This window comes from Abrus precatorius, unplaced genomic scaffold, assembly GCF_003935025.1.
Source record: "Abrus precatorius isolate BTA unplaced genomic scaffold, Abrus_2018 Scaffold8, whole genome shotgun sequence".
NCBI classification, from domain to species: domain Eukaryota; kingdom Viridiplantae; phylum Streptophyta; class Magnoliopsida; order Fabales; family Fabaceae; genus Abrus; species Abrus precatorius.
The window spans coordinates 20,530,455-20,556,822 of record NW_020874428.1 but is presented as its reverse complement, the minus strand read 5'-3'; the positions used below and the strand labels follow the sequence as shown (position 1 = coordinate 20,556,822).

General features: G+C 31.0%; 2 protein-coding genes across 5 annotated transcripts; both read right to left on the bottom strand.

Moving 5' to 3' along the window:
• Window positions 1-838: 838 nt before the first annotated feature.
• Window positions 839-5,314, bottom strand: LOC113847105 (elongator complex protein 5). Of its 3 annotated transcripts, XM_027475977.1 has the most exons (10): window positions 5,185-5,314; window positions 4,491-4,679; window positions 4,303-4,395; window positions 3,999-4,165; window positions 3,790-3,836; window positions 2,857-2,926; window positions 2,426-2,649; window positions 2,238-2,327; window positions 1,521-1,596; window positions 910-1,443 (listed from the first exon to the last, which is right to left on the bottom strand). In XM_027475977.1, the coding sequence occupies exons 2-10, from the start codon at window positions 4,655-4,657 to the stop codon at window positions 1,259-1,261; spliced, it is 1,119 nt and encodes a 372-aa protein (XP_027331778.1). In that variant the 5' UTR covers window positions 4,658-4,679; window positions 5,185-5,314; the 3' UTR covers window positions 910-1,258. The 3 variants fall into 3 exon arrangements, with proteins under 3 accessions (XP_027331779.1, XP_027331778.1, XP_027331780.1); XM_027475978.1 differs by having other exon boundaries at window positions 839-1,443; window positions 4,491-5,301; XM_027475979.1 differs by lacking the exons at window positions 910-1,443; window positions 1,521-1,596 and adding an exon at window positions 2,020-2,136.
• An 11,628-nt stretch (window positions 5,315-16,942) lies between these two features.
• LOC113847491 (inositol 3-kinase) lies at window positions 16,943-19,837 on the bottom strand. Of its 2 annotated transcripts, none has more exons than XM_027476637.1 (2): window positions 18,814-19,837; window positions 16,943-17,446 (listed from the first exon to the last, which is right to left on the bottom strand). In XM_027476637.1, the coding sequence occupies exons 1-2, from the start codon at window positions 19,660-19,662 to the stop codon at window positions 17,174-17,176; spliced, it is 1,122 nt and encodes a 373-aa protein (XP_027332438.1). In that variant the 5' UTR covers window positions 19,663-19,837; the 3' UTR covers window positions 16,943-17,173. The 2 variants fall into 2 exon arrangements, with proteins under 2 accessions (XP_027332438.1, XP_027332439.1); XM_027476638.1 differs by having other exon boundaries at window positions 16,952-17,437; window positions 18,814-19,825.
• Window positions 19,838-26,368: the final 6,531 nt, after the last annotated feature.

Here is a 26,368-nt window from a genome sequence, read left to right as displayed (position 1 = left end):
ATTTTTAATTATTAAAATAAATTATAAATGTTGATTTTAAAAAATATAAATTACCCTTTCAAATCCTATAAATTCAGGAGAAATTACCTTTAAAAAGATTTTCATGTATCTTATAAAATGATTGTTTTCATTATAAATAATTCAAACCGCAACCATTTTTTTCACAATACATATTGTCAATCCCGTGTTACTTATGATTCAGTTCAAAATTTACACCTGCTTCCGTATTTTATTTTATTTTTTCGTTTCATTTTTAGTGACATTAAAAATTCATTTCATTTTTTATTTTTATTAATTATTGGTTGCATATTAAATAAATTTTTTTATTATTTTTATTTATTCAAGTGATAACATATTTTTAAGATGAGAGAATATTATATTTTTATCACTCGTTTTTAATATTTTTAAAAATAAATATTTAGAAAAATAAATATCTTCCCTCGTTATTAATTATTATTGAATAATTTATTTATTTTAAGCATTAATTATTATTAAATAATTTATTTACTTTAAGTTTCAGTTTACTTCACTCTCAAAGGCTGCAAGACACCGAAATTGAAACTTAAAATAAATCAAATTATTTCGAATTTAACATGTAAATTTGGGATTCGTCGTATATGACATATGACTTACATATTTTAAAATATTTAATCTATTTGACTTACTAATTTATTTTTAAAAAAATAATATATAAGAAAATCGTACTTGAAAAATAGACTTACATTAATAATTTTAAATTTTTACTAAATACGTAATTTTATGATAAATAATTTTTAATTTCGTAAAAGTTTGGTAAAAAAGCCATTACGTACTGCGATTTTTTCATTATTTTTTTCGTCAAAGATGTTTGGATTTCAAATCCCCAATAAAAGTAATTGGGATGTAGTTTACATCAATCCTTAACATGCAGGGTCTGAAATTCAGCAAAGCATGCATTGAATGATTCAAATTGCTATGGGGTACATAGAGGAGGGCTTTCCACACGTGAGGTATTGTTTTCCGTTCATGTCAACAGTTCTATTGCCAGTTGAAGCAACAATAAGGATTGTAGAGACTGAGCAGTGGTCAGAAACGTTCGCATAATCATCCATATTAGGTTCCTCAGTAGGCTGTACAAAACGTTGGAACGCGATCCCACTGCATTTCACTTTTGAGAGCAATTAAACAGTATCGGCCTTTTTTTTTTCTTATAATTTTGTTTAGTTATAAACCTAAACTATCCTTCATGTCACCAAAGTTATCAAACATATGAGTATATTCATATATCTAAATCATCATCCGGGTCCTCATCAGAATCTGGCATCTCATCATCCGAATCACGAAAATATATAATCTCACCCATGGCAGAATCCTCCTTTTTACCGCTTGAAATGGGTGTTGCCTCACTGCTGCTCTCTTCAAGGGATCTTCTACCGTCATAAATTTGTATCGGTCTACCATTTCCTTAAAGAATAAAGAGTTTTGAGTATATACAATATTGAAACACTAAAAAATGGAACAAATACAAAACAATTTCATACCCTGGTGTTCAAAAGGAAGCACAACCTTTGCCCTATCAATTTGCTCCTTCTCTGATAGCTGGAGATTGAATTGTACCTGTTAAAAATACATAAAATTTCTTCTTATTATTTATTTACGGTCAATGAAAAGAAATCAACTTCATATCACAATGCATTTCTTGCTTAGTCTCCGACAGTTTCCTAAAACTCTGTCATCAAAATTATCTTCATGTTTGTGTTACAGTAGGTGAACAAAGAAAGTACTTAAAATAAGTATGCATTTCTTTAGCACGAGATATTTCCAAGACAGTTTGTGCCCGTTGCAAAGATATAAAACACTTCGATTCTATCATTAGACTTGGGCACTGAAAATATACCATGTAAATATGCAATGTAAGAAGCACTCGGCAGTTCAACCGAAGAGGTGAAAACCCAAACTGGCACATTGGGAAGTAGTTAGAACTAAGACTGTTACACATTTATGCTCGAGTGCCATCATTCCTAGCATCTAATTTTTATATATTATTATTATTATTAATTTATTATTTCAAAAATAGGCCTTGTGAATGCTATGTTCTTAATTCAACCAAAGAAATATCTCCTGTGGATCCTTTTTCTCGTGAAACCTATTTATAATCTCTAACTACAAAAAAGTTGTTAGTACTTTGGCTTTTACTTCTAGTGACAGACATAAATTCACAGTACTAGTTTTCCATCTACACGAAACTATAGACCAACCTTTGGCAGTAGGCCTGCAATGGCTGTTCCGTCTACTGATGAAACAGACGAAAAGCTGATTCCTCCAGGTTCAACTTTAAATTCTTCATACTGGACACAAGGAGAGAGATATTATATCGGTGCATCAAATTTTAGATTTGTTATTCCAAATAAAGCTAATAAATAACGAACAGGAAGAAAGAGATCACCGTTAGTCTAACTCGCCCATTTCTGCGTTTGAACCTGACATTAAATTTTCCTTTAGTAAAGTTTTGCTCAGATGCGGAGTATTCTAAATATCCTCTCTGACCATCTGCAGAATGATGATACGGGTCTACACTGGCCACCATGGAGGACATGTACTCAAGAACAGCTGCAGCCCTTTCCTCATGAAGGTCAGAATGCAATAATCCAAAAATACTTGAAATTTGATCTGCAATGATAGAAAAGCAACCAATTTAAGGAAGAAATTGTTAATGCAACAAGTCAACCAATGCTATAAAATTATAAATTTTAGCTACTGAAAGAATCAACTATTCCACTTGTTTTGATACTATTAAAAATTTACTTAATTAAATAATTTCAAATTGTGACACTACTATACAAGGAACTTTATTCATAACAGTTCAAGAGTCAATACCATGGCTACGCAAATTGCTAAGAAGGCCTGCAACTGACTGCAAAGATGCATGCCTCAACAACTCACTTAGCTGATAATGTCCAAGAAGAATCCATTAGTATTACAGATACAAAAACAGATAAAATATTACACAGAGAATTCTTGAGGAGGAATTTTTTCTTGTTGTCACGTTACAGTTTGAAATTGGAAGTTATTGGAAAAGCTTCTTGTACAAAAATTGTAGGTGTAAAAGGAAAATCTGAAAGTTGCATGCAGAAACAGGTTAGACAGTTAGCTCCAGATTACAGGGAGAAATACTTGTAACATAATATCTTTATAACTGCTTTCTTTCGAAGAAAATATAAAAATTTAAACAAGATAAATTAATGCATTTCATCCATGAATTTCCAATTTTCACCCAAGCCTCTAACTTTGAGGAGGACAACTTCAGAATTTAAATCATTTGGTAGTTAAGGTTACCATGCTATGGGAGCTGAAATGAATAAAGATAGAGCAGTGCTCTCAAGTCTCTATCACCCTTTCAGTGGCCACAGTTAACAAATTCCTGCTAGCTGAAATAATAACTATTAAAGCAGTACAAACCTGAGAATGTAAGCCCACGGACTCCATGCAATACAACAAGACATAGTCTATTATTCAAATTGGTATAATAATCATAGATAAGGTGAAATTTTTATGGCTATCTCAGGAAGTGATGGGAAATCTCAAAAGACTAGTTCCAAGGTTATTTGCATCGAAATCAAAACAAAGAAATGTGTCATAAGTAGCACACTAATAGAGTATTCAGCTATTTGCTTATACAGTGAACATGTTAAGCACTGAGCCACAAAGACACAAAGAATATTCATTCCAACACGCCATCAAACCAACTCAACTTCATTTAAAGCTATGTCTATCTTAAAATATTTTGACAATCACAGAATGAAAACGTACAGAGTCTATGGCAACACAGAAACGGGCTTTATTTTCTCCAACCAATCCTGCAGGTATACAAATTGGAGAAATTATTCAAAACAAAAAAGAACTATTTTAAAAAATGTAAGCATGAAATCCACAAACGAATGTAAGAACGTTTATTTAGTAAAGTGAAGAAGATAACAATTTATAATCTAACTGTTGCTAGCACAATCTATCAGTAATACCTCTGCCCAGTTCAGTAATTACCGAAAACAACTTTTCCATATCCTTCACGGTTTTATAAGAACTAGTAGCAAGTGAAATTTGGTGAGAAGGATCTGTAACGTTTCTAGATTTCCTATTCTTATCCTTCCAACCAAGAGGATCTGTATAACAATCCAAAATGTGAATCCTGCAAAAAAAAACATATAATTTTGAATTAAAAAAATCCAAATTTATTTAAAATTAAGATATAAGTCAAATAACACCAAAGAAATAATGGTAAGGCACAAGAAATGCAGTTAAAACAATTAAGTTTAAAGTATTTACCATTTGTTAGAAGCAGCAACATCTACTCCCTTCATCTTTAACAAAGCAGAATAAGATGATGGACTTCGAGAAAGTGCAACAATTACTATACCACTACAGAAGAAAAGAAATATAAGCTTTTGAGATTTAAAACAAGAATTATGAGTTAAAAGAATTGACAATTTTTTTTTTCAGGAGAGTAAACTGACAGTGACTGAGATTTTTGTGCCATGACGTGTGATGAGAGTTGAAGTAGAATGTGAGAAAATACATGGAAGCCAAAAGGTGAAGCGAGCGAATCCTTGATTGTGAGTGTAGGCGCTAGCTCTCCCTCTAATGCTCCATCCCTCAGTGATCTACAAATTGAATCTGCCATCTTTGTTGCGCGTAGGGAACAACTGTTACACATAAAGATAGCACGCACAAACTAATGGTCCATTTGGCAAATAATGGAAATTCAACTACTAATAAGCACAAGACGTGTAGCATAATCCAAACTCAGACCAATGAGTCCAATCATTTGTGTTTGTCGGGCAACAACTTGGCGAAGGGAGAAATAGTGAACAATTTAATTGAAGTTGCACTAGAATTAAACTTAGCAAAACAAATAATATAAATTAGGGCAAAAGAACAGCAACAATCTAATTGAAACACTCTTATTAGGATGAATAGCTCTTCCCTTGCATTTGACGTTCATAAACAAAATTAAAGTTGACAAAACTTTTTAACAGTATTCACGAACTATAATTTCATAACATATAACGAAAGGTATTCAAATTTAATGAATCCAAATAGAAGTAAGCTAAAGCAGAGGGAGATAGAGAATGCGTAAGAGAGGGAGGCTCTGGTGCTTGTGCAACAGATGCTAAGTTGAGTAGTACTTGAGAGCAAAGGGAAGAGTACCTGTTGGCAGAGGGTTACGGCCTCAGAAGGCTCAACGTCGAAGGTGGGACGGCGGCGCAACCCCTTCAAACAAATTTATATTTCAGTCACCAGTTTCTGAAATTGATTTTACAAACTAGCCGAGCCAACAGCTGACCCGCTAAAATAATTATTATAGGCATTCATAACCAATTTGTTAAATCGGTTTTGTTTACATGAATGACTATTTTAGTTTTTGTTTGTTTTGAAATTTAGTGATATTATTCACTTTACTAAAATTAATTTGGAGTTATTAAATATAATTGAAAATTTGAAATGTATGTTTAAATTAAAATTTTCTATTAATTTTACCGTAAAATACATGTACTGTGTGGAAAATTGATTTTCTTTTAATGTAAAATCAACAACTCTAAGAAAGTTATCAAACAATAAATGTTATTTTTAATAAAAGTTTCTTGGTACATGTAAATTAATCTAAATATGAACAAAATCTTTTGAACACAGCTTAAGTGCTTGACTCGATATCCTCTTAAAATAAATAAGAATATTGCCTCTCTCAATTAGTTGTTTTTAATTATTAATAATATACCTATAAATTTAAAAATTAAAATGAAGTTGTTCAAGGTTAATATGAATGTAGTTATATTAAATATTTAAAAAGAATTTTACCATTTATAATATTTTATTTGAACAAGATTGTTTCTAGTTAATGATCATGCAGTTTAAAAAAAAGAACTTACATTGTATAATTTTATTTTATTTTATATAATAAGGAGAAAAAGAGATAAAATAATTAATGTAACATTGAAAGATAAAAAAAAATTGTATACTATAAAAAGTGTTATAAAATAACATTATACAAACAACATAACTCTTAGGGCTGATAGTCGAACGAATAGGGTCGGATTCAGGGTAAATTTGTTGAAAGTGATATTAATTGTTGAGTGAATATATTAAATCAATTTCGTCCATGAAGCTTGTTAGTTTTAAACAGATTTAGATTCTTATCAGTTTAGTTTAAGTTGAACTTCCTTATTATAAATTTTAAAGATATTTTTTACATAAATCTCAACAATTTTTTTTAAGGTATTACATATGATTTTTTTTTTATAAAATTTTTTATTTGAGTTTTAGCCGTTATTGTGATACGAAACTTTTATAATAGATTCATCCAAAAAAATTAGCATCAAAAGTTAAAATTTTTAAGACATAAACAAGACTCCCTGCCTAATAATTTATGCACATCCAAATAACATTAAAAAGAAAAATGTAAAGTTTAAATGTATTATCATTCTTGATTATTCAATATTTAGTTTTCAAAATAAAAATATAATAACAAAGACATAATGTTCATTGACAGTAATACTAACATTTATAAGTTAATCAAGTTTGATTGTTTACACTTGTCTCAAGTGTCTAACACTAAAGATATTTTACAATCTAACAAAATCTTCTTCATTGTGTTAGCTATTGCTTTGTTTATCTTTTTCTGTGTTCTGGATCAGTTGATTTGTTCAAGGTATATTAGATGTTCAAGCTTGCCTAATAATTTATGTACATTCAAATAACATTAAAAAGAATATCCAACTCAATTAAACATAATGGCATGTGTGTATATTAGATTGCAAATTAATAATTACATTACCTGATGGCATAAGCAGCAAGCCGCAATAGTACAAAAATGTTATGCATTGATATTGAAACAAAAATGATTAATTGACAAGGAAAAAAAGAAAAGATATGACAACTCTTACCAAATTAAATTCATAAGTTTAGCTCAAGTACAATAATGCATAAATGACTCACAAAAAGTGTTTAAAGATGCATAAAAAATGACTATTTTCAATAATTAATAGAGAAGATAAAGTGATAAATATAATAATAAAAAGTAATAAAAAAATAAGGTAATAGATAGATAAAGTTACAAAATAACCCTTTAGAAATTTTTTCATTTAGCCAATGGACATTGGTTCCAACTGCAGTTTCTATTGCTTTTGCATTATTTGTTGCTCTTTCATTAACTTGTTGAAATTCTTGAAAACATTTGAAAAAAATGACTTCAATGAAAAATTTAACAGAAAAATATATACAAAATTACCATACAAATAAATAAAATACAAAGCCATATGATCAAAACTAATGAAAATAATTACATGTTACAATTTTCTCAAAATTCTCAATTTCTTCAATTAAATTGAGATTTTTAAAATTCTGTAAAGTGGGTCTCAACTAATTCTAAGTGCAGATTAATGTCTTTGTCATTTTAGGACTTAAAGAACTTCTAAATATATCCAACACTCTACTACCAATGCTGAAAGCACTCTCTGAGGCCACAGTGGAGATAGGAGTAGCTAAAACATTCTTGGTCATAGATGCCAATATAAGAAATCAAGATAAATTTATTTTCTACCATTTAAGAATGTCAAATTTATCCTCTCCATCAACACATGCTTTAGCTAAGTACCTCTCTAATTCATTTTTTTATCAATAAAATTTTTTCCTTCAAATGTTGTTTAAACGCATATGTTCTTGCCAAATGATAAGAACTTTCAATAAGATTAGATGAATCAGCATGGGAAGAGCCATCCATTGGATTAGAAGATGAATGTCCATTCTTGTTTTGTTGCTCATATACTGTAACATACCAATTATACATTTTGAAAAGATTTTACTTGGCACTAGTGGATAGTTGATTTGCAAAATTTGGGTCATCTTTATTCATGTCATCATATGACCACTCTACATACCTTAACTTGTATAGAGAATCAAAAATGACATCAAAGAAAATAAGTTGATTTAGATTGAAAATATCTCCCTATTACTTGTCATACTTTTTCTTCATGTTCCAACCCATATTACTCAAAATAGAACCTGAACTCAAACAAATTTGTTTTAGCTCACAACAAACATTAGCTAACTGATGAAATGCAAAATAATGGATACATGTATAGATGATAAAAAATTTTAGTGGTTTCATAGAAATTTTTTAGAAATTTGATAAAAGCTCTTGCATTTTCCTAGTCTACACTTGTAGGGGGATCAACACTCCCAAAATAGTCTAAATAACTTAAATCTTCAAACTCAAGCTTGTCAAATGCTGGTTGAAATTTTTCTATAGCTCCAACATCATATAGGTTGAGTTCCATCTTGTTGGAACATCTAAGTGTAAAAAACTGTCAAAGCTATACGGAAGTGAAGAATGGATTGATTAATACTAACCTCCAGCCATTGCAAGTTGATTCGCGATCGAAGTTTTCGGTCTTTCCAAATCCTCACTCACTCAATCACAATGGTGTGTATTATTCTAAAGGAGGAGCAGATTCAGGAGATCTATAACCATGAGAGAGTAAAATATTTATAGGGCTTTTTCCATCATTGAGCCCATCCCAAAAAGTTAGTAAAAACCACCTCTGCATGGAACAAACGAATGCAGATAATGGGGTTGTGTGATCACATAATGTCCCTTCAAAATCGGAACTACAAACAGAAGTCAGTTGCTAATATTCTCCCACTTGATCCATTAATCTCATTATCAACTATAATAAGAAACTAAATATATGAATCATGGTGACAATTCCTCTAATAATGAGTATTATCTTCCATGTATCACAGTATATCAAGTCTTTTAACACTAGCTCTCAACTTAATGAATAAACCACATGTTCATTTAAGGTCAAAACTAAACAATATTTCTCAAACAAACAAAAGTGTGCACAAAACGAAAGAGAAAACATCAAGTCTAAAAAAAAGTCTGATAAAAAATAATGAAGGTACCCATAATGATTGTCATATCATGGAACCAAGTCCCATTTGTGCTACATGATCCTTAAAATTCTTTGGTGGCATGCCTTTAGTCAAAGGATCGATAATCATCAACTCAGTGCTAACGTGCTCAATGACCACTTTCTTTTCCTTAACACGTTCTCTTATGGCTAAATATTTGATGTCGATGTGTTTACTTTGACTTTCACTCTTGTTATTATTAGCCATAAATACTGCAGTAGAGTTGTCACAGTACACCTTCAATGGCCTAGATACAGAGTCCACAACTCTAAGCCCAAATATAAAACTCTTTAACCATACATCATGTGAGGTAACCTCAAAACAAGGAACGAATTCAGCCTCCATAGTGGAAGTAGTAGTTAAGGTCTACTTCACACTACTCCAAGACACAACTCTATAGGCTAGCATAAAAATGTAACCAGATGTAGATTTTCTGGTATCAATGCAGCCAGCAAAGTCTGAGTCAGAGTATAGTAGCCTATCACTTCCAAAGCATCAGTTCGTCTGTACATAAGCATGTAATCATTTGTTCCTTGAAGATATCTCATTACTTTCTTTGCAGCTTTCCAATTGTCAACATCTGGATTGCTCTGATATTTTCCTAAAACTCCAACTGCAAATGCAATGTCAGGTCTAGTGCAATCTTGAGTATACATAAGACTTTCAACAGCTGAAGCATACAGAATATTTTTCATGTGTTCTCGCTCAAAGTCATTTTTCGGACATTGACTCAATTCAAGCCTATCACCCTTCACAATGGAAGCTACACTTGGTGAACAATCTTTCATGTTAAACCTCTATAAAACTTTGTTAATATAGGTCTCTTGAGACAAATCCAAAATACCTCGAGATCTTTCTCTATGGATTTTAATGCCTATGACATAAGATGTCTCACTCATATCTTTCATATCAAAGTTCTTTGAGAGAAATTGTTTCACTTCATATAGCATACACTTATCATTAGCCGTAAGCAAAATATCATCCATGTATAAAACAAGAAAACAAATCTTACTCCCACTAACCTTCAGATATATATATTGATCCATGATGTTTTTTTCAAAACCAAATGAAGATATGACTTCATGAAATTTTAGATACCATTGACAGGAAGCTTGTTTTAATCCGTATATAGATTTATTAAGCTTGCAAACTAAATGTTCACCGTTACTAGAGAAGAATTCTTCAAGTTATTTCATGTAAACCTCTTCTTCTAGATCACTATTGAGGAACGCCGTCTTTACATTCATTTGATGTAACTCAAGGTCAAAATAAGCTACTAATGTCATAATCACTCGAAGAGAATCTTTTTTAGACACAGGAGAAAAGGTCTCCTTGTAATCGATTCCTTCCCTTTGAGTGAACCCTTTGGCGACAAGTCTTGCCTTATGTCTCTCAATGTTACCTTGTGCGTCTTTTTTAATTTTGAAGACTCACCTACATCCAATGACTTTTACATCATCAGGCAACTCAACGAGATTCCAGACTTTGTTAGATGCCATAGAATCCATCTCATCTTTCATAGCATTGTACCATAAATTCGATTCCTTAAAACTCATGGCTTGTGAAAACGTTTCAGGATCATTTTTGGCTCCTGCGTTATAGTCTGATCTTTGTAAATACACCACATAGTCACTAGAAATTGCCGACTTTCTGACTCTAGTAAATCTTCTTAATGTTGTCTCATTATCTTGATGAGGAACTTGTTGTTCAACCACTTTCTCAACTGGTTGATCAACGTTTACTTGTGACTCCTCGTCAATAACTTGATCTACCAAATCATATTCAACAGCTTATAAAACTTGGATAACTGGTTGTCTAATGCACTCTTGAACTGGAGGAACATGAATGACTACTAATTTATCATTTGACTCAGAGGACTTAACTTTATAATGATCTGTTTCAAGAGTAGTGTCTTGAATCAGGTCACTCCCACTAATCAAATCATTTTCAAGAAACTTTGCATTTCTTGATTCCACAATTCTAGTGATACAAGATAGATAATAAAACTTATACCCTTTAGATTTTTCAGCATATCCAATGAAATACCCACTAACAATCTTAAGGTCAAGTTTCTTCTCTTGTGGGTTATAAATTCTCACTTCAGACGGACATCTCCAAACGTGTATATATTGCAAACTAGGTTTCCAACCTTTGAACAGTTCAAAAGGAGTCTTTGAGACAGCCTTAGTTGGAACTATGTTTAATATATACACAGTTGTTTTAAGTGCTTCAATCCATAAGAATTGAGGAAGCCTTACATTACTCCTCATGCTTCTCACCATGTCCATCAAAGTTTGATTCCTTCTTTCTACCACACCATTTTGATCCGGAGAACCAGGCATAGTGTACTGGGCAACAATCTCATGTTCTTGAAGAAATTTCATAAATGAACCAGGTGCTTGTCCATTCTCTGTGTATCTACTATAGTATTCTCCACACTGATCTGAAGTGAGAACTTTAAAGACATTCAATGCTCCATCTTTAAAACGAAGCAAGTAGAGATACATATATCATGAGTAATCATTTATGAAGGTGATAAAATATCTCGGACTACTTGCGTCCATGTCTGGACAACAAATATCTGTATGAATGATCTCTAACAAGTTTGAACTCCTCTTAGCACCAGTTTTAGACCTGTTAGTTTGCTTACCCTTAATGCAATCCACACAAGTCCCAAAATCAGTAAAGTCCAAAGTACTAAGTACTCCTTGATTTACTAATCGCTTAATTCTCTCAATAGAGATGTGTTCCAATCTCCGATGCTACAATATAGAGGATTCTTCATTCACAACACATCATTTTACCCCAGCAGTAACGTGTATAGAATTATGAGTGACATTATTTTGCAAAGTAATAGAATAAAAACCATCATATAGTTTGCCAAAACCAACAATTTGGGAATTATTTAATAAAGTAAAACCAGAGTCCGAAAAATTAAAGAAAAAATCCAAAGGTGCAAGTCTTGAAATTGAAATCAAATTCTTAGAAAAACTAGGAACATAAAATGTCTTTTTTAAATTCAAAACAAAGCCACTACTTAAAGTTAAACTGCACGTCCCAACGGCCTCCACATGTAAACTCATCCTACTCCCGAGTAGATGCATTGCTCACTTCTCACTGGTCTCCTTGCGTTTTGCATAACCTGCAAGGTATTACAAACATGGATTGTAGAACCAAAGTCAATCCACCATGTGTCATGATTAATATCAACCATATTAGATTCATAACAAATAAAAGCAAATAGATTACCCTTCTTGTCCAGTCAAGTCTTGAATTTCAGGTAGTCTTTTTTCATGTGTCCTTATTTTTTTTCAAAAGAAACACTTTGACTTTTTTTTTATGTTCGGCTAAACAGAAAGCTTTCCCATGTGATTAACTTGATTCTTTTTATTCTTCACAAAAGTGGTCAAGTTCACCCTCTCCCCTTCTTCCATCAGTAATCTTTCCTCTTCTTGAGCACATGTGGTCAACAATTCATTAACAAACCACTTATCCTTATGTGTGTTATAAGAGATCTTAAATGGGGCATATCCATGAGGCAAGGTGCATAAAATGTAGTGTACCAAGAAGGAATCTAACATGGTAACCTTCAAAGCTTTCAGTTGAGCCACTATATCCCTTATGCGCATAATATGATTACGCACCCCTCTAATCCTAGTGAACTTCATGGATGAAAATTGCATTATAAGGGTGCAGGCAAAAGATTTATCAGAAGTAGTAAATTGCTCATCAATGGCCTTCAATAAATCCTTGACTTTATTATGCTGATAATATAACCCCGAATACCAGCAGAAATTTTGGTCTTTATGAAAGTCACGGAAAGATGATTAGACCTCTCTCACTTTTCATAAAGATCAACTGCATCTGGAGTGCTAGTCTCAGTAATTGCCGGTGGTTCGTCTTTCCTAATAGCATAATCAATGTCCATCCAGCCTAAATGGAGAAGAATTCTTTCCTTTCAGATCTTATAATTGTCACCCCTTAACTCGAGAATACCATATTTAATATCAGAAATATTCATAGATTGAGAAACTGTAAAGTTCAAAATACCACATGCTTATCATAATTTAAAGATAAAATAAATATCATGTTTTACCAATGCAAACATGCTTTAATTCATGAATCTAGTGACATAAAACTTGCCTGTGGACTAAAGTCCTATTCAATTAGACTCATTATATATCGTTATGACAAAACTATCAAATTATGTTCTTAAATTCTTTTTTTCAAGTATGCTACAGCAACATCATTAGATGATGCATTATCAATTGTAATTGTAGAAATATTTCTAAGCCCCCATTCTCTCAAAACTTCTTCAGCTTATTTTCCTATTGTTTCACCTTTATGATTTGGAACTATAAAAAATTTAATTATTCTCTTTTGATAATGCCACTCATTATCTACAAAATGAACTGTAAGAGTCAAGTAATTCAGGTTTTGTATAGGTGTCCACCAATCAGTAGTGACAATCAGATTTAAAATAGGCCTTCAACCTAATTTTTTCACTTAAGTAAATTTGAAAACAGTCATTGGACATTATATGTCTTGAGGGGACTATCAATTGCGGTTGCAATTGTTTGCAAAGATATTTAAAACCTTCTCCTTCAACTACTTTGAATGGTTTTTCATCTAAGATTACAAAAAAAGCCAATGCCTTCCTACAATATTCATAATTAAATCTTTGGCTAATTGTAACTAGATTAGAACCTTCTCCACTCCTAAATGAAAGGACAGTTTGATTGGGATCGTGACTCACAGTATATGTAAATTTCTTACAAACTTTAATGTGACTAAGCATGCTAAATGTTCCATGTAACTTACTGTCACAATAATATGTTTTACCACAATATTTACATGTTGCCATAGGTTCTTTAGATTCATTTTCAGATAATTTAATGAAGTGCTCCCAAGCACTTGAGGTTCTTTGATTGCCATTTGCATTATATTTTCTTTTCTTTCTATTACTTGAGAGAGGATTAGTGGAACCAGCTCTAGCAACCTCATTTGCAACAAATGGTTGGTTTATGGGTTGACTTTCACCACCAACTTCTATTGTTGGTGCAGAATTCATGAGATTTTTGCAACCCCTTCATTATAGATGTTATTGGTACTTGTTCTAGTATATAGGAGGTAAACTTTGACTAGACTACTCCATTACTAAACAATGATGAAGTCTTTGTTAAATTTAATCTACTATATTGAGTTTTAAAAGTACTTGAGTTTAATGAATAAGCTCTAATCAAATTTATCCACTTTACATATATAAATGGAATCATTATTTGACCTTTAACATATTTATCAACAAAATGAAATAAAAATCATAATATACAAAGAAAAATTATATAAGACGCAATACGTCATATCACAAAATCAGAAATATAATAACAATAATAATAGAGGAGACAAAAAATTAAATTAGAAACAAAAAAGTTATTCAAGATATATAAGTCATAATATGAATCAAATTTATCAATATTTATGTTGAAAGAATCAATATATACAAGTCATAATACATCTTATCACAAAATATAAAATAATACTTAAAGCCAAAGGAAAATAAAAACAAAATCAATGAGAAATAAAAAAATTACTAAGATATAACATACCTTTACTTGCGTTTTGATTGACCAAATGCTTTTTTTTTACTACCTTTTTAAAAATAACATCCACAATCTAATAATCCAATATTAAGAATATGAAGTCTAAAAAGAAACATTGAAATAGAACTTTAAAAGAAAACAAAGAAAAAAAGAATAGAAAAAATAAATTTCATAAGTTTGGGAGAAGTACCAATAGAACTAAAACATGAAAATATAATAAATAAAGAGATGAGAAGAGAAGTACCTTATGATGAAAAGAGGGAAGCGACGATATTAGAACTATCACCATTTGGAGTCTAAGAGTTCAACAAAGACTAAGATTATACTGTTCATATCTTTCTTAGCCCATTGTGCCAACGTCACATGATATAAGAAAAACATGAAAAATATGTGAGAAGAGACATTCAAATAAACTTTGAAGAGGAAAAAAAATGGAGATGATGAGTACATAAAAAGAATATGCCATAGAAATAGGAGAAAAGGACTGTGGTGGAACTCAATCTAGACACATAATAAAAAGAAGAGTAACTTTGTACTTATCACGACTTAAGGGAGACAATGACATTCATTATAATTTGCATAGATGAGAGATAAAAGCAAGAGTTAGGTTTTTGGAGCAAAGAAAGTGAAACAATGAACATTAAACAATGAAGCAGTGTTATGGTAGATAACAATGTGATGTTATATGACCGATGAGTAGGTACACCTTTAGGCTTTTGAAGCCCTCAATAAAAAGATGATGTGAAATAAAACTAGGCTTGCATACTTCAGGCTTTGAGCCACTAAAAAAAAGTAACCTAAAATAAAATTGAAAACTGAACCCTTATCCTTGAAAGTCAAAAGCAAGTTTATATAAATATAATCGGATGGTTTAAATTTTGACAAAATTAAAAGCTCAAATCCGTTTCCGTCCATTTCTACCCATTTCAAATTTTAAATTAATTTTTTAGACCAACTCATATTTAACCGATCTGCTCAATCATAACAATTATGCATAGGTGTTATCGGGTATCGGTCGAAAATAATTTTTTTCGACACTCTTAATAACTCTTTTTAGAATTTGAATTACTTAAAAAATCAAATTCAATTATATATTTTTAATCTGAAAAAAAATTGTCTATTGTATGTAAACTTTTTTAACAACTCATTTAATATTTCTGCTTTTAAAAAATTATTGTTCTTGTATCCTTACTACATATTTTAATTTACATATGGGAAGGTGCATTTTTATGCTTGAAACATGTACATTTTTTTTCTTCTAAACATGTATTAAATACTTAAAAAGAGCGTTTCATCGTCTATATAGTATTCTACTTGTTTAAACAGATTGTTTCTAATTAAAGATACATACATTGTATAATTTTTTATATATAATAAAGAGAAAAGGAGAGATTAAAAAGGAGATAAAATAATCAATGTAAACATTAAAAGATAAAGAAAAAATATATTATAAAGAGTGTTATGAAAAACGCATTATATCAACAACATTACTCTTTTTAGAATTTGAATTACGTGGAAAATTAAATTAAATTATATATTTAACTTAAAAGAAAACTTCCATTGTATGTAAACTTTTTTAACAACTCATTTAAGACTTCTGTTTTCAAAAAATATTTATTCTTATATCCCTACATATTTTAATTTACACATGGGAAGCTGCATTTTCATGCTTGAAACATGTTTGATTTTTCTTTTTTGTTACTAAACATGTTTAAATTAGATTGTCACTTATAATTTTACAAAATTTGTTACTTTTTTTTTCTTTCTAAAAAATAACATATGTTGCACTCAATCTATTTCAATATAAACAAACTTTTAAAGAAAGTGAATAATTATGAACTAACTTCTCAAAAATATTTTCTTTCTTTTATAACTTTTAGTATCACCTACAACTAGTTTTTAAGGGTGAAATAAAATTTTAAACACTCCTATTACCAATTTTGTACCTTCACTGAAAATTTTCAATCATCTTAGAAGGTCCTAAGATAGTAAGGTTCACACTTCCCACACAGAATCTACGAAGTTCTGCTGTTACCCAGTTGACCCTTTAAAAATCATAATTGATCCTTCCCTCATTTATAAATCAATTCTTATACTTAAAAAAAATTATATTTTAATCTTGTACAAATGTTTTGTTATATTTTTGTCCTTTTTGTCACAAAATGGGTAAAAAAATTGAATTAAAAATGCTAAATCACAAACAAGAGCCAATCAAGCAGAGCATAATAATAAATTGCTCTAAATGATATGGTTTAAGTTAGCAAAATAAGAGAACTGTGGCAATGTCCGACTGCAGTAGAACGGCGGTGCCTAGACACTGTCACTTTGTTATTTCTTATTTGTTTTCGGGAGCAGAAACTAGTCAGAAGAAAAGAACGGAAAAAAAGTGGAAATGGCAAAGTATAAAAACATGAATGGAATTTCAATCTCTTGATGTTTTCAAGAACAATTTATTAGTAATTTAGTGCTACTAGAACTACGAATTAGGCTACACGTGAGGCTGGGTGTACTAAAAACACCATAAAATTAAATATTACTTCAAGCGAAGAGATCTCTACACTTGAGACAAAAAGGAAGGACTGGTGGAGAATTGCAACGAGCTTGAGAACTCCAACCATCCCATGATATTAAGGTTTACGATCAACGCTTGGAATTGATTCTTCGTGGACAGAATTCAGTGAAAGTCTTGCCTTCACATTATTTTGCTCCAACACTTTAGGAGAACTTAGAAGATTCCATTCAGATTCTTGAATCTCACACATAATTATGCCTTTGACAGCAACAAGAGATGCATAGAATTGATCTTCATCAGGGGGCTTCTGAAACCCCGGCCACTCCTCTCTTCTTTCTAAGCAGGGATCGTCCTGCACCTTCCTTTTGTGCATCTCGTCCTTAAGCATCTGAATTTTACAATTATTATATGAATAAAAGTCAGGGATACATCATTACATTTATTTTTACACTGCTAAGAAGAGCATATGAATGTATAAAAAAGCAAACTACAGCCACTGATGCAGACACAACTGAGAACAGAAATAAAAAGGACAGTGCCAATTGAGTGACAAATACACGTAATTTGCTACACACCGAATCTGCTCTGGCACAAGCTTATGATCATTATTTTCAATTTTCAATTTTCATATTTATTGCTGCAGATTGCAGACACTTTCTTTGATCTTGCTATGCCTTATTTTTTTTTTTACCATCATTCAATTTTAATTTGATATTCATTACGTTTGATGTGTATGCTTTTCTTTCTTAAGATCAACTAAGACCAAAGTAACTGTAGAAAAGAAATAGTTCAAACAGGAGTTTACAGTAAAACTAAACAGACAGACTCCAAAAAATGATGAAATTCTACGTGAACCAGGAATCATTTCCTTGTTAACATCATCTGTACTGAGCTAGGTTCATTCAGTTTGATCAATAAAAGCATCTTTTTAGCTTTAGTTCATTTGACCTTTAAATCAGCATATAAGCTGCCATTACACACAGAATCATCAGTTTCACCCACCGTGGTACATGTTCCAATGTGAAATCCGTGCCTGAGATTAATTTGGATTCACATTCAATGGTTCAAAATCAATTCAACCAAAATCTAAAACAAACGGACACTAAATTATTCCCTGTTCATTCCATTCCCCTATAATTGTCAAAATCCACTCTTCATCTCTCCATAGTAATTAGTATACATACTCATATTGACAACAAACTTCAGAAAAGGAAGTATGACGTGAAACGGCGAGGTGTATATAGAAAAGGAGCATGAAGTAATCCTAAAGTTTTCTTAGGGCTTAAATAAAAATCTAAATATCTATTTTCTTCTAGACATTGCAAGCAAGACACTTGTGAGAATATGGAAAGCTCTGATAGAAGTTAATCTCAACAAAAATCTCAAACTAATCCATAAAATTCAGCAAACTTAAAAACATCCCCTCAATTCATGCCCAATTCACAAACAAACCAATGCTGTTTTTAGAAAAAGTATGCTTAGTACCTACCCCTGAACATCGGGGAACAAATTTTCAGAATACCCAACCACACATTCTCAAGTAACAAAAACATAAACACAAACAACACGAGAACCCATATCCACAAGGACCATTTAACCAATTGTCAGACTAAACTAACCACTTATTTAATTACAAATTCAATCAACCATTTAACCAACTGAACAAATTACCCACTTGTCAAATTAATAATAACTGCATTGACACAGGCATGATCATCACTAACATATGATTAAAAAATAATCCGAGAAACAAACCTGAAACAAGTTCACATCAAGCTTGGGAGGTCCCACTTGTGCCACAGCCAAAGAACCAAAGAAATTCCCCACCAAAGCAGCATCAGGCACAGCCAAACCCCGCACAATCCCGGCGGCGAAACCACCAAGAAAACAGTCACCGGCGCCGGTGGGATCAACCTGATCAGCCTCAAAAGGTGCAACACGAAATGCCCCATCTTTGCAAAACACTTCACACCCATCCTTCCCGTGCGTGACGACCACGCAACACCACCGCCTCACCTCGTCCAAATCAAGAAACGAAGCCTCATCAGCGGATGCCTTAAGGAACCCAATCCGCGGCAACAGATGAAAGAACCCACTCTCCTTCAACCGCACGTGTTTCACGCTCCCATCTTCCCCATCGAACGTACGAATCAGACCTTGAACATCAACGAACACTTGCTCACAAATCTCCACCATTTTTTCTAAGGTCTCCGGGAGTATCTCCCCGCCAACTCCAACTGCCATTCCGAACCCGAAACGGGTCTCGTTGGGGAGGTCCATGGGCCTAATGGGCTCGCAGGCCCGGACCCGGTTTAGGGTCCTGTCGGGGTTAGCAGAATCGAAGTGGGCATGGAAGAGGGTGGTTGGGGAAGTGGGAACAACGAGAGGGGGGTGATTGGAAGTGACGGTGGCGTAGGCGAATTCTGGGCCCACCTTGGAGAGCGTATGGAAGGGGAGGGAGAGGGCGTCGAGGACGGCGGAGATGAAGGAGGCGGCGCCGCCGAGGGTTTCGGCGACGATGATGCCATCACGGTGGAGGACGTCATGGCAGTAATTGCCAACGATGAGTCCACGACGGGGAATGGGTATGGAATCAGTGACCATAAGGTCATAGGATGGATTATTGAAGGGTGACGTGAATGACGAATACACGAAGCGGATAAAGGTTTTGGCGTGTTAAAGAGAGAGGAAGAGGACGCGCGCCAGAACCAGATTTTGGTGTCAATTTATAATGCCTCTTGAGCCGACACCAAGCACTCAACGATTCTCCCATATCCATCATTGCCTGCTATTTCTCCTACTCTATTTATAATTATCGTTGCGTATCCTCTATCTCTTTATTTATTTTTCATCTTAAGATTTCAATTCTCAGTTCTTCATATCATTGATGGATCACAATTCTTTGTTACATTAAAAAATGCTAGTCACACCCTGCTGCAGGAGAGGATCCGCAGCCCACATCCTACCCCCCTTCGCCAAATAACTATAAATTATCAAAATCTCAAAATTTAAATTAATATTTAATTAAAAATTAATTGTTTAATGTATGAAAAGTGTCATAAAAAATTAAAACATTCTTATTTAAAATAACTCTTAAAAGTATTTTTATTTAAAAATAAGAAGTCATATTTAATATATAAATATTGATGGGATTGATGGAAGAAGAAAGGATTACGCACAATGTTCATGGAAAATTAGTTACCACATTAAAGTGAGGTGGGTAGGATTGAAGGGGGAACTAAATCCATTTAGTCGATAAATGATCCACTAAATTTCACGCTTTGTCGGCAAATAGAGCTTATATACACAGCTTCATATGAAAATTAAGAAATGAATGTTTACTTCTTTATTTGAACCTCAATCCTTTCCCATTTACATAGAAACAGAAGTGTCATTTTTATTTAAGCAAATTAAAACTCTATCTTTCACCATGTTTGACCACCCACGATTTTCATTTTCGTTTAAGCAAATTGAAATTCGCTTAAATGAAAATGTAAATCGGACATAATTATGTCAGGTGAAATTGAGCCGTTGGAAATATTAGGTGGAACCTGTGTAGGAACATCATGGAAATCAAACCTCATAAAAACACGTATCTTTCTTTTCTGTTTCCACTCTTCGTCGAAGGGAGCGAAGCCCACATCCTTGTATCCATATAGAAAGATTTCAACAACGATAGCCTTGGGGCAGTTGAAAATTGAATATTTCTTTGACTATATCCAAAGATGAACCTAGTGTTGAGAGTTGAGACTTGGCCTAGCTGTAGCAACATGAGAGGACCATAGTTGTGAAAGAGGGCTTGGAAGGAACAATATGGCAACGTGCTTAGTTGATGAAGGTTGTCGATGAAGGGCAGCTTTGGTGGGAGATTGAACGCAACCAACACGACGCTTAAGATGTCTAGCACAGACATGCAAGATTTGACTCGGTTTGGAGTTGCTCTTGGATTAATTGTGTATCCATTATTTTCCTTGTACTGTTTCGATTTTTGAAGGAAATGAACCAACTCAGATATGCAAGATTTGCATTAGCAAAAATGCAAATCGTGGGCGGTTAGGATTTGTTTAAGTGAATCTTAATTCGTCTAATTGAAGATGAATTATATGGTCATGTTGGAAAATGATTGAGATCCCTTTAATCTCTAGAAAATAAAAGAGAAACTTAAGTAAATTTAAAATCCATTAATAAAGTCGTCCTGCATCTAAGTAACCATCCCAATCAAAGTAACAAAAATATTTCAAACGTGGAAGAGAAGAGTACATCTTAAATTAAACATTAATAGTCTAAGCTTTCGTTTGACACTCGTGAGATGAGACAAACACAAGTAGAATACATAAATATGTTCTTATTGGAACAACTAAAAAATTTAAAACAAAAACATTGCAGTAGAGCCACACAAAAGAATTTATGATTGAATTATCTTCCGTGTGACTTAAATTATATCATTTACTTAAGTAAATTGAGATATGCTTAAGCGAATACTTTGAGTAAGGCTAAAGGAATGATTTTTGCAGGAGAGCAAAAATTCAAGTCAATGTTAATACTACATCATCTTGTAGTACAAGAATTATTGAAAATTGTAACAAAGTTAATATGTTATTATCTTGTAGAATAAAATTATATTATATTAAAATAAATATTCAAGAATATATGCAAAAATGAATATTATGCTGAAATAACAAGTAATGAACAAGTAATTCGTTTAAAAGTTAATTTTCTTGATTATGTAATTAAGAAATGCTAGTGAATTTCAGTTTTTAATTATTAGTATATGTTTATTGAAATTGATATTAATCAAACATTTAAAATTAATTATAAGATCTAATGAGATAAAAAAAATTTAATATTTACTTGGAGACATGCATACTTTAATACTTATTCGTATCAAGATAATAAACTATCATACATTATCTCTTTTTATAATTGATTTTTAGTTAACAACTTTAAAAAACAGATTCGTTATATTAAAGAATAATAATAAATTCATCAAGTTAATTTTTCATTATTTAAAGATAACAATAAATTTGAAGATATGTTTGATTTTTCTTTTAAAAAAAGTTATTTTTATTTAAATGTCGTATACTCTTAATTTTTTTTTTCTAAATTGTGATTTTTTTTATTAAATTTTTCTAATGAGAGATAATCTACTAGTGTATTAAAAGATAATATAATTTTTTTCACTATATTTTTATTCTATAAAAAAATTTCTAATTAAATATTATGAAACACATTATTAAATAATAAACATATATCTAAGTGAAAACATTATGAAATATTATGATTTAATGTTGATCTTTATAAATTTAAACTTATGAATAAGACATTTGATTTATATTAAAAATATATAATAAAATAAAATTAAAATTTTTCTAATATTATTCTCCTTATTTTCTTATTTACTCCCGATAGTTTTACGTTTTATAACAAGTATGACTATTATAAATCCATTATTCTTTTTATCTCCTCATTGTTTCAACACAAGACTACAGGAGTCGTGAGATTATATTTAAACTCTTGAATAGCAAGCCGATTCGGTGAACCTTGTCAATTTGACGGCAAACTTGAAAATGTGATTCCATTTTATATGTGTCATCCTTTTTGAAAAGTAGAATTAATTAATGGTGTATTATGGTCAGTAAACTTTTTGAGCAGAAGGAAAGATGCATATAAAGTTGACGCTAATATATCATCTGTATCTATACTCGTTATAATTAGTGGATATTAAAAGAATAATATTATTATAATTTAATAGATTAAGAATATCATTATGAAATAATATAAAATAAAATTTATCTCATCACTAAATAATAAAAATATTATATTTTAAATATATCTAATAAAAAAAAGTATGTGTATGCGAATACCCGTAAAACAAGTAGCATAATATTCCTTCATACTTATTTTATTAATATGTAGATATTCATTTCAAATATATCTATAAATATTTCCGTACGGATAAGCAAAAAAAACAAACAGAGTGCAATCTCATCATTCCTGTCAATTAAAACTCACAACACGACGTCAAGTTATCACAATGTACACCTTTACTAAAGTCATATAATTTGAGAAATAAAAATAGTGAGTATACATCATTATATTTTATTTAAATTATTAAAATGGTTATATATATATATATATATAATATTTTAAGTGAATATGCAACTATTAATTATTATTTTTAATCATTAGTTTATAATTGAATAATATAAATTTATAATTCTTATATTTAAATAAAATTATTCTTACTAAACATACTTCATGCGTGTGCATGTAAATTTTTAAGTTTAATATGAAATTTTTAAAAGATTATTTAAAAAAGTTACTATTTTGTAACATGATATTTTTAATAGATAAAACTATTACAATAAAATTTTATAAAGTAATATTAATATGAACGTAATAATAATAATAAAAAAGGATTGATATAAATCTAATATAAGTTGTATCATAGGTCCTAATGAATTGTATAAAATATTTTTCACTTTCACTTCCTATCACATGCCGCTTCCCACTAGGAATGTCTCTGTTAATACTGTCTTCTTCTTCTTCCTCTTTCTTTTCATTTTTTATTGCTCAACTTCAAATGAGTCCTTAGTTGTTGGTCATTAAAGAGTGAAAGTGTGAATTCTTTTCTCCATTTCATGCCATGCTTAATAAAAGGAAAGGAACATGGATTTCATAATCCATAGATTCGTGAATGAAACTGGCACATGAAACAAGAGATAGTCGCATAAGTTATGCTTTGCTTTATCTTCGTCACTCAACCAGACATCAATTGCATTAAAGAGTCGTGGAACGCACCAATTAATGTTTGATATAAATTCATTTAACTCTTTTTTATCCACAAATTCATATATAATTTAGTTTTTAGAATTTTGCAATGGCCCGCAGTAAAACTGATAAAGCCCATTCTCCTATTGGACTATTGCGGCCCACGTATTGACTGATCTATATCCCTCTTTTTCTCTTTTTTACAAAAATAACTTTTTCTGGGACCCAAAACATATATTTTTTATCAGTGATATTATCTACAAAATTACACAGTATCATTGATTAAATGAGAATAATTTCGTACGAATTGATCCACTTATTTAATAGTAAAAAGTTTGTCTCTTGCCTGAGTTATGCAATCAAATCATCCAAAAAAGAAAAAAGAAACAATGGATACGAACTGACTCTTAACAGTCTAACTTACTGAGGTATGATTTAATAATCAGTTCGGGTAACATTAATTATTATCCAATAATTTAGTTTAATTCTATCTAATTCTTTCGCTTTCCATAATTACCCGCTGTTGTTAATTTCTTACACACGTGCAAGTTTTTGACACTCAAAATTATAGGTCTGAGATAATTATTTTTAAAATTTTCATAACAAAAATTTCATAACTATGAGGTGCGTTGAAGTCACGGCCCGTAATCACGATTCTTCTAACAATAATTCGACTGATTAAAAGAGTCACAAGCAATGCAAATAGTAAATTGTTGTGACAATCATTCCTAGTTATACAACATTAGTGGTTACTTAATATAGTAATTGTTTACTTATATTTTAAATAATATGTCATATATTAAAATAAAGTGAGATAATAAAATATCAATTAATTTTTTAATGTATGAAGTTTTGTAAACTTGATTTGTTTTATGAGAACTTTAAATTTGATAGTTGAATGGATACATTTATTTTTGATAAAAAAAAATTATTAGTGATATCATTTAATTTGATTATAATCTTACCTCATTAAATGAAATTACTAATTGGAGTAAAAAGCAATACATTTTATTATTTCCTTAATTTTTTCAGAAAATGAAAACATAAACAAAGTGAAAAGTAAAAAAATAAAAGAACCTAATTAAAGTATCACATCACCCTTGAGAAAAATAAGACAAACCCAAAACACGGATAATGACTCCAACAGTTATAGTCTATCTTCCAGATTTAGAATACATTGGATTTATATAAGAAAGTCTTGAAGAAATAAATATACATTCACATAATTGTGTGCTCAAGTTGCAAGGTTTAACATAGCAGTACGTATAATTCTTCCAAGGTAAAGACGACAGAGTGGTAGGAAACTTCATCTCTAATCAGTGATTACATATCTTTGAAACGCGGAAAATAAATTGGTATGAAGGAAGTAGTGTATTTGGCAGCGTGTGTATCTATGATCTTGCTAAATGACATGAACAATGAAGTGCATGATTGTATGGTTCTCTTGTTGAAAATTCCCAGAAGTTTAGGTTACCCGTTGCTATGCCAATGTCAATTGTAATTTGCATTCTTATGTCCGATTGATTTGTTTGTGGCACATCAGTGGGTTGATATTATGAATTTGTAGTTAAAATCAGATAATCCTTCATTACCTAGTCATGTTACATGACCATTACATTCATATCCTAATGGGTTTTTTTTTTAATCATAATCAGTAATCTTTAAATTTTAAGTTATCCTTTAAAAATAAGTCTCTTTAATTTGATATAATTTATTAAGATTTTAAATTTAATCTAAGTTAATATTAATTGAATTTAAATATTAATATTAAAAAGTAATAAAAAAAAATTTCATGAGAAATATCACATATTTTTTAAAAAGATTGCATATAAGAATAAACATTTAAATTTATAATATAAAGCTAAATTATTTAAACCCTTAAAAATTTATCAAAGATCCAATTATAATTCTTAACTAGAACTAAAATACGCGTATTATTAGGTAATAAAATTTTAAATTTTAGCCGAGTGTAAATTATATATAATATATCAGGATTTTTTTTCGGGTTGCATTTCCCAATGGAACTCGGTGGTTTAATCCTCAGGTTTTTTTTTTTTTTTGGTATGGTCTAGAACTGGTTGACTGAAAAGGAATCGCAAATAATTTTCATCGTTAATAATTATAGATAGACTAGCTTAAATATATCTTTTATCCAAAAATTATATATATAAAATCAGTGACCAGCTTTTCTAATCGGTGAATTTCCCCGTTGTCCGGTGCAAGGTCAGGCAATGCAAAATGACAAACGATCCACACTAAAATTAAAATAAAAAAGTAGTGGAAAATGTACTAAGCATAGGAAGATTCATGTTCCACCATTAATAATTCGTGCCCTCAGCTCAAGCAAGTACGAGGTTTTTGTTCCCCTCTAGTAGTTTTTTCCTTCTTTATTCTATAACTATAATAGTAGTAATTCTTACGTCTATCTTATATATCTACACCAAAAAGTTAAAAGTTCACCGATTCCCAATTTCCCATGAACATATATAGGAACACCCTTCCACAACAATAAAACACTCATCACATATACGTGGCTCAT

What these genes read in the sequence shown, in the direction of transcription:
- LOC113847105 (XM_027475978.1), bottom strand. Translation starts at nt 4,690, where the DNA reads ATGTGTAACAGTTGTTCCCTACGCGCAACAAAGATGGCAGATTCAATT. An exon ending in TCTGTGTTGCCATAGACTCT is followed by an intron (nt 2,927 to 3,789) that starts GTACGTTTTCAT and finishes GGACATTATCAG; the next exon opens with CTAAGTGAGTTGTTGAGGCA. An exon ending in TAGCAATTTGCGTAGCCATG is followed by an intron (nt 2,650 to 2,856) that starts GTATTGACTCTT and finishes CTATCATTGCAG; the next exon opens with ATCAAATTTCAAGTATTTTT.
- LOC113847491 (XM_027476637.1), bottom strand. Translation starts at nt 19,662, where the DNA reads ATGGTCACTGATTCCATACCCATTCCCCGTCGTGGACTCATCGTTGGC. An exon ending in TTGATGTGAACTTGTTTCAG is followed by an intron (nt 17,447 to 18,813) that starts GTTTGTTTCTCG and finishes TGTAAAATTCAG; the next exon opens with ATGCTTAAGGACGAGATGCA.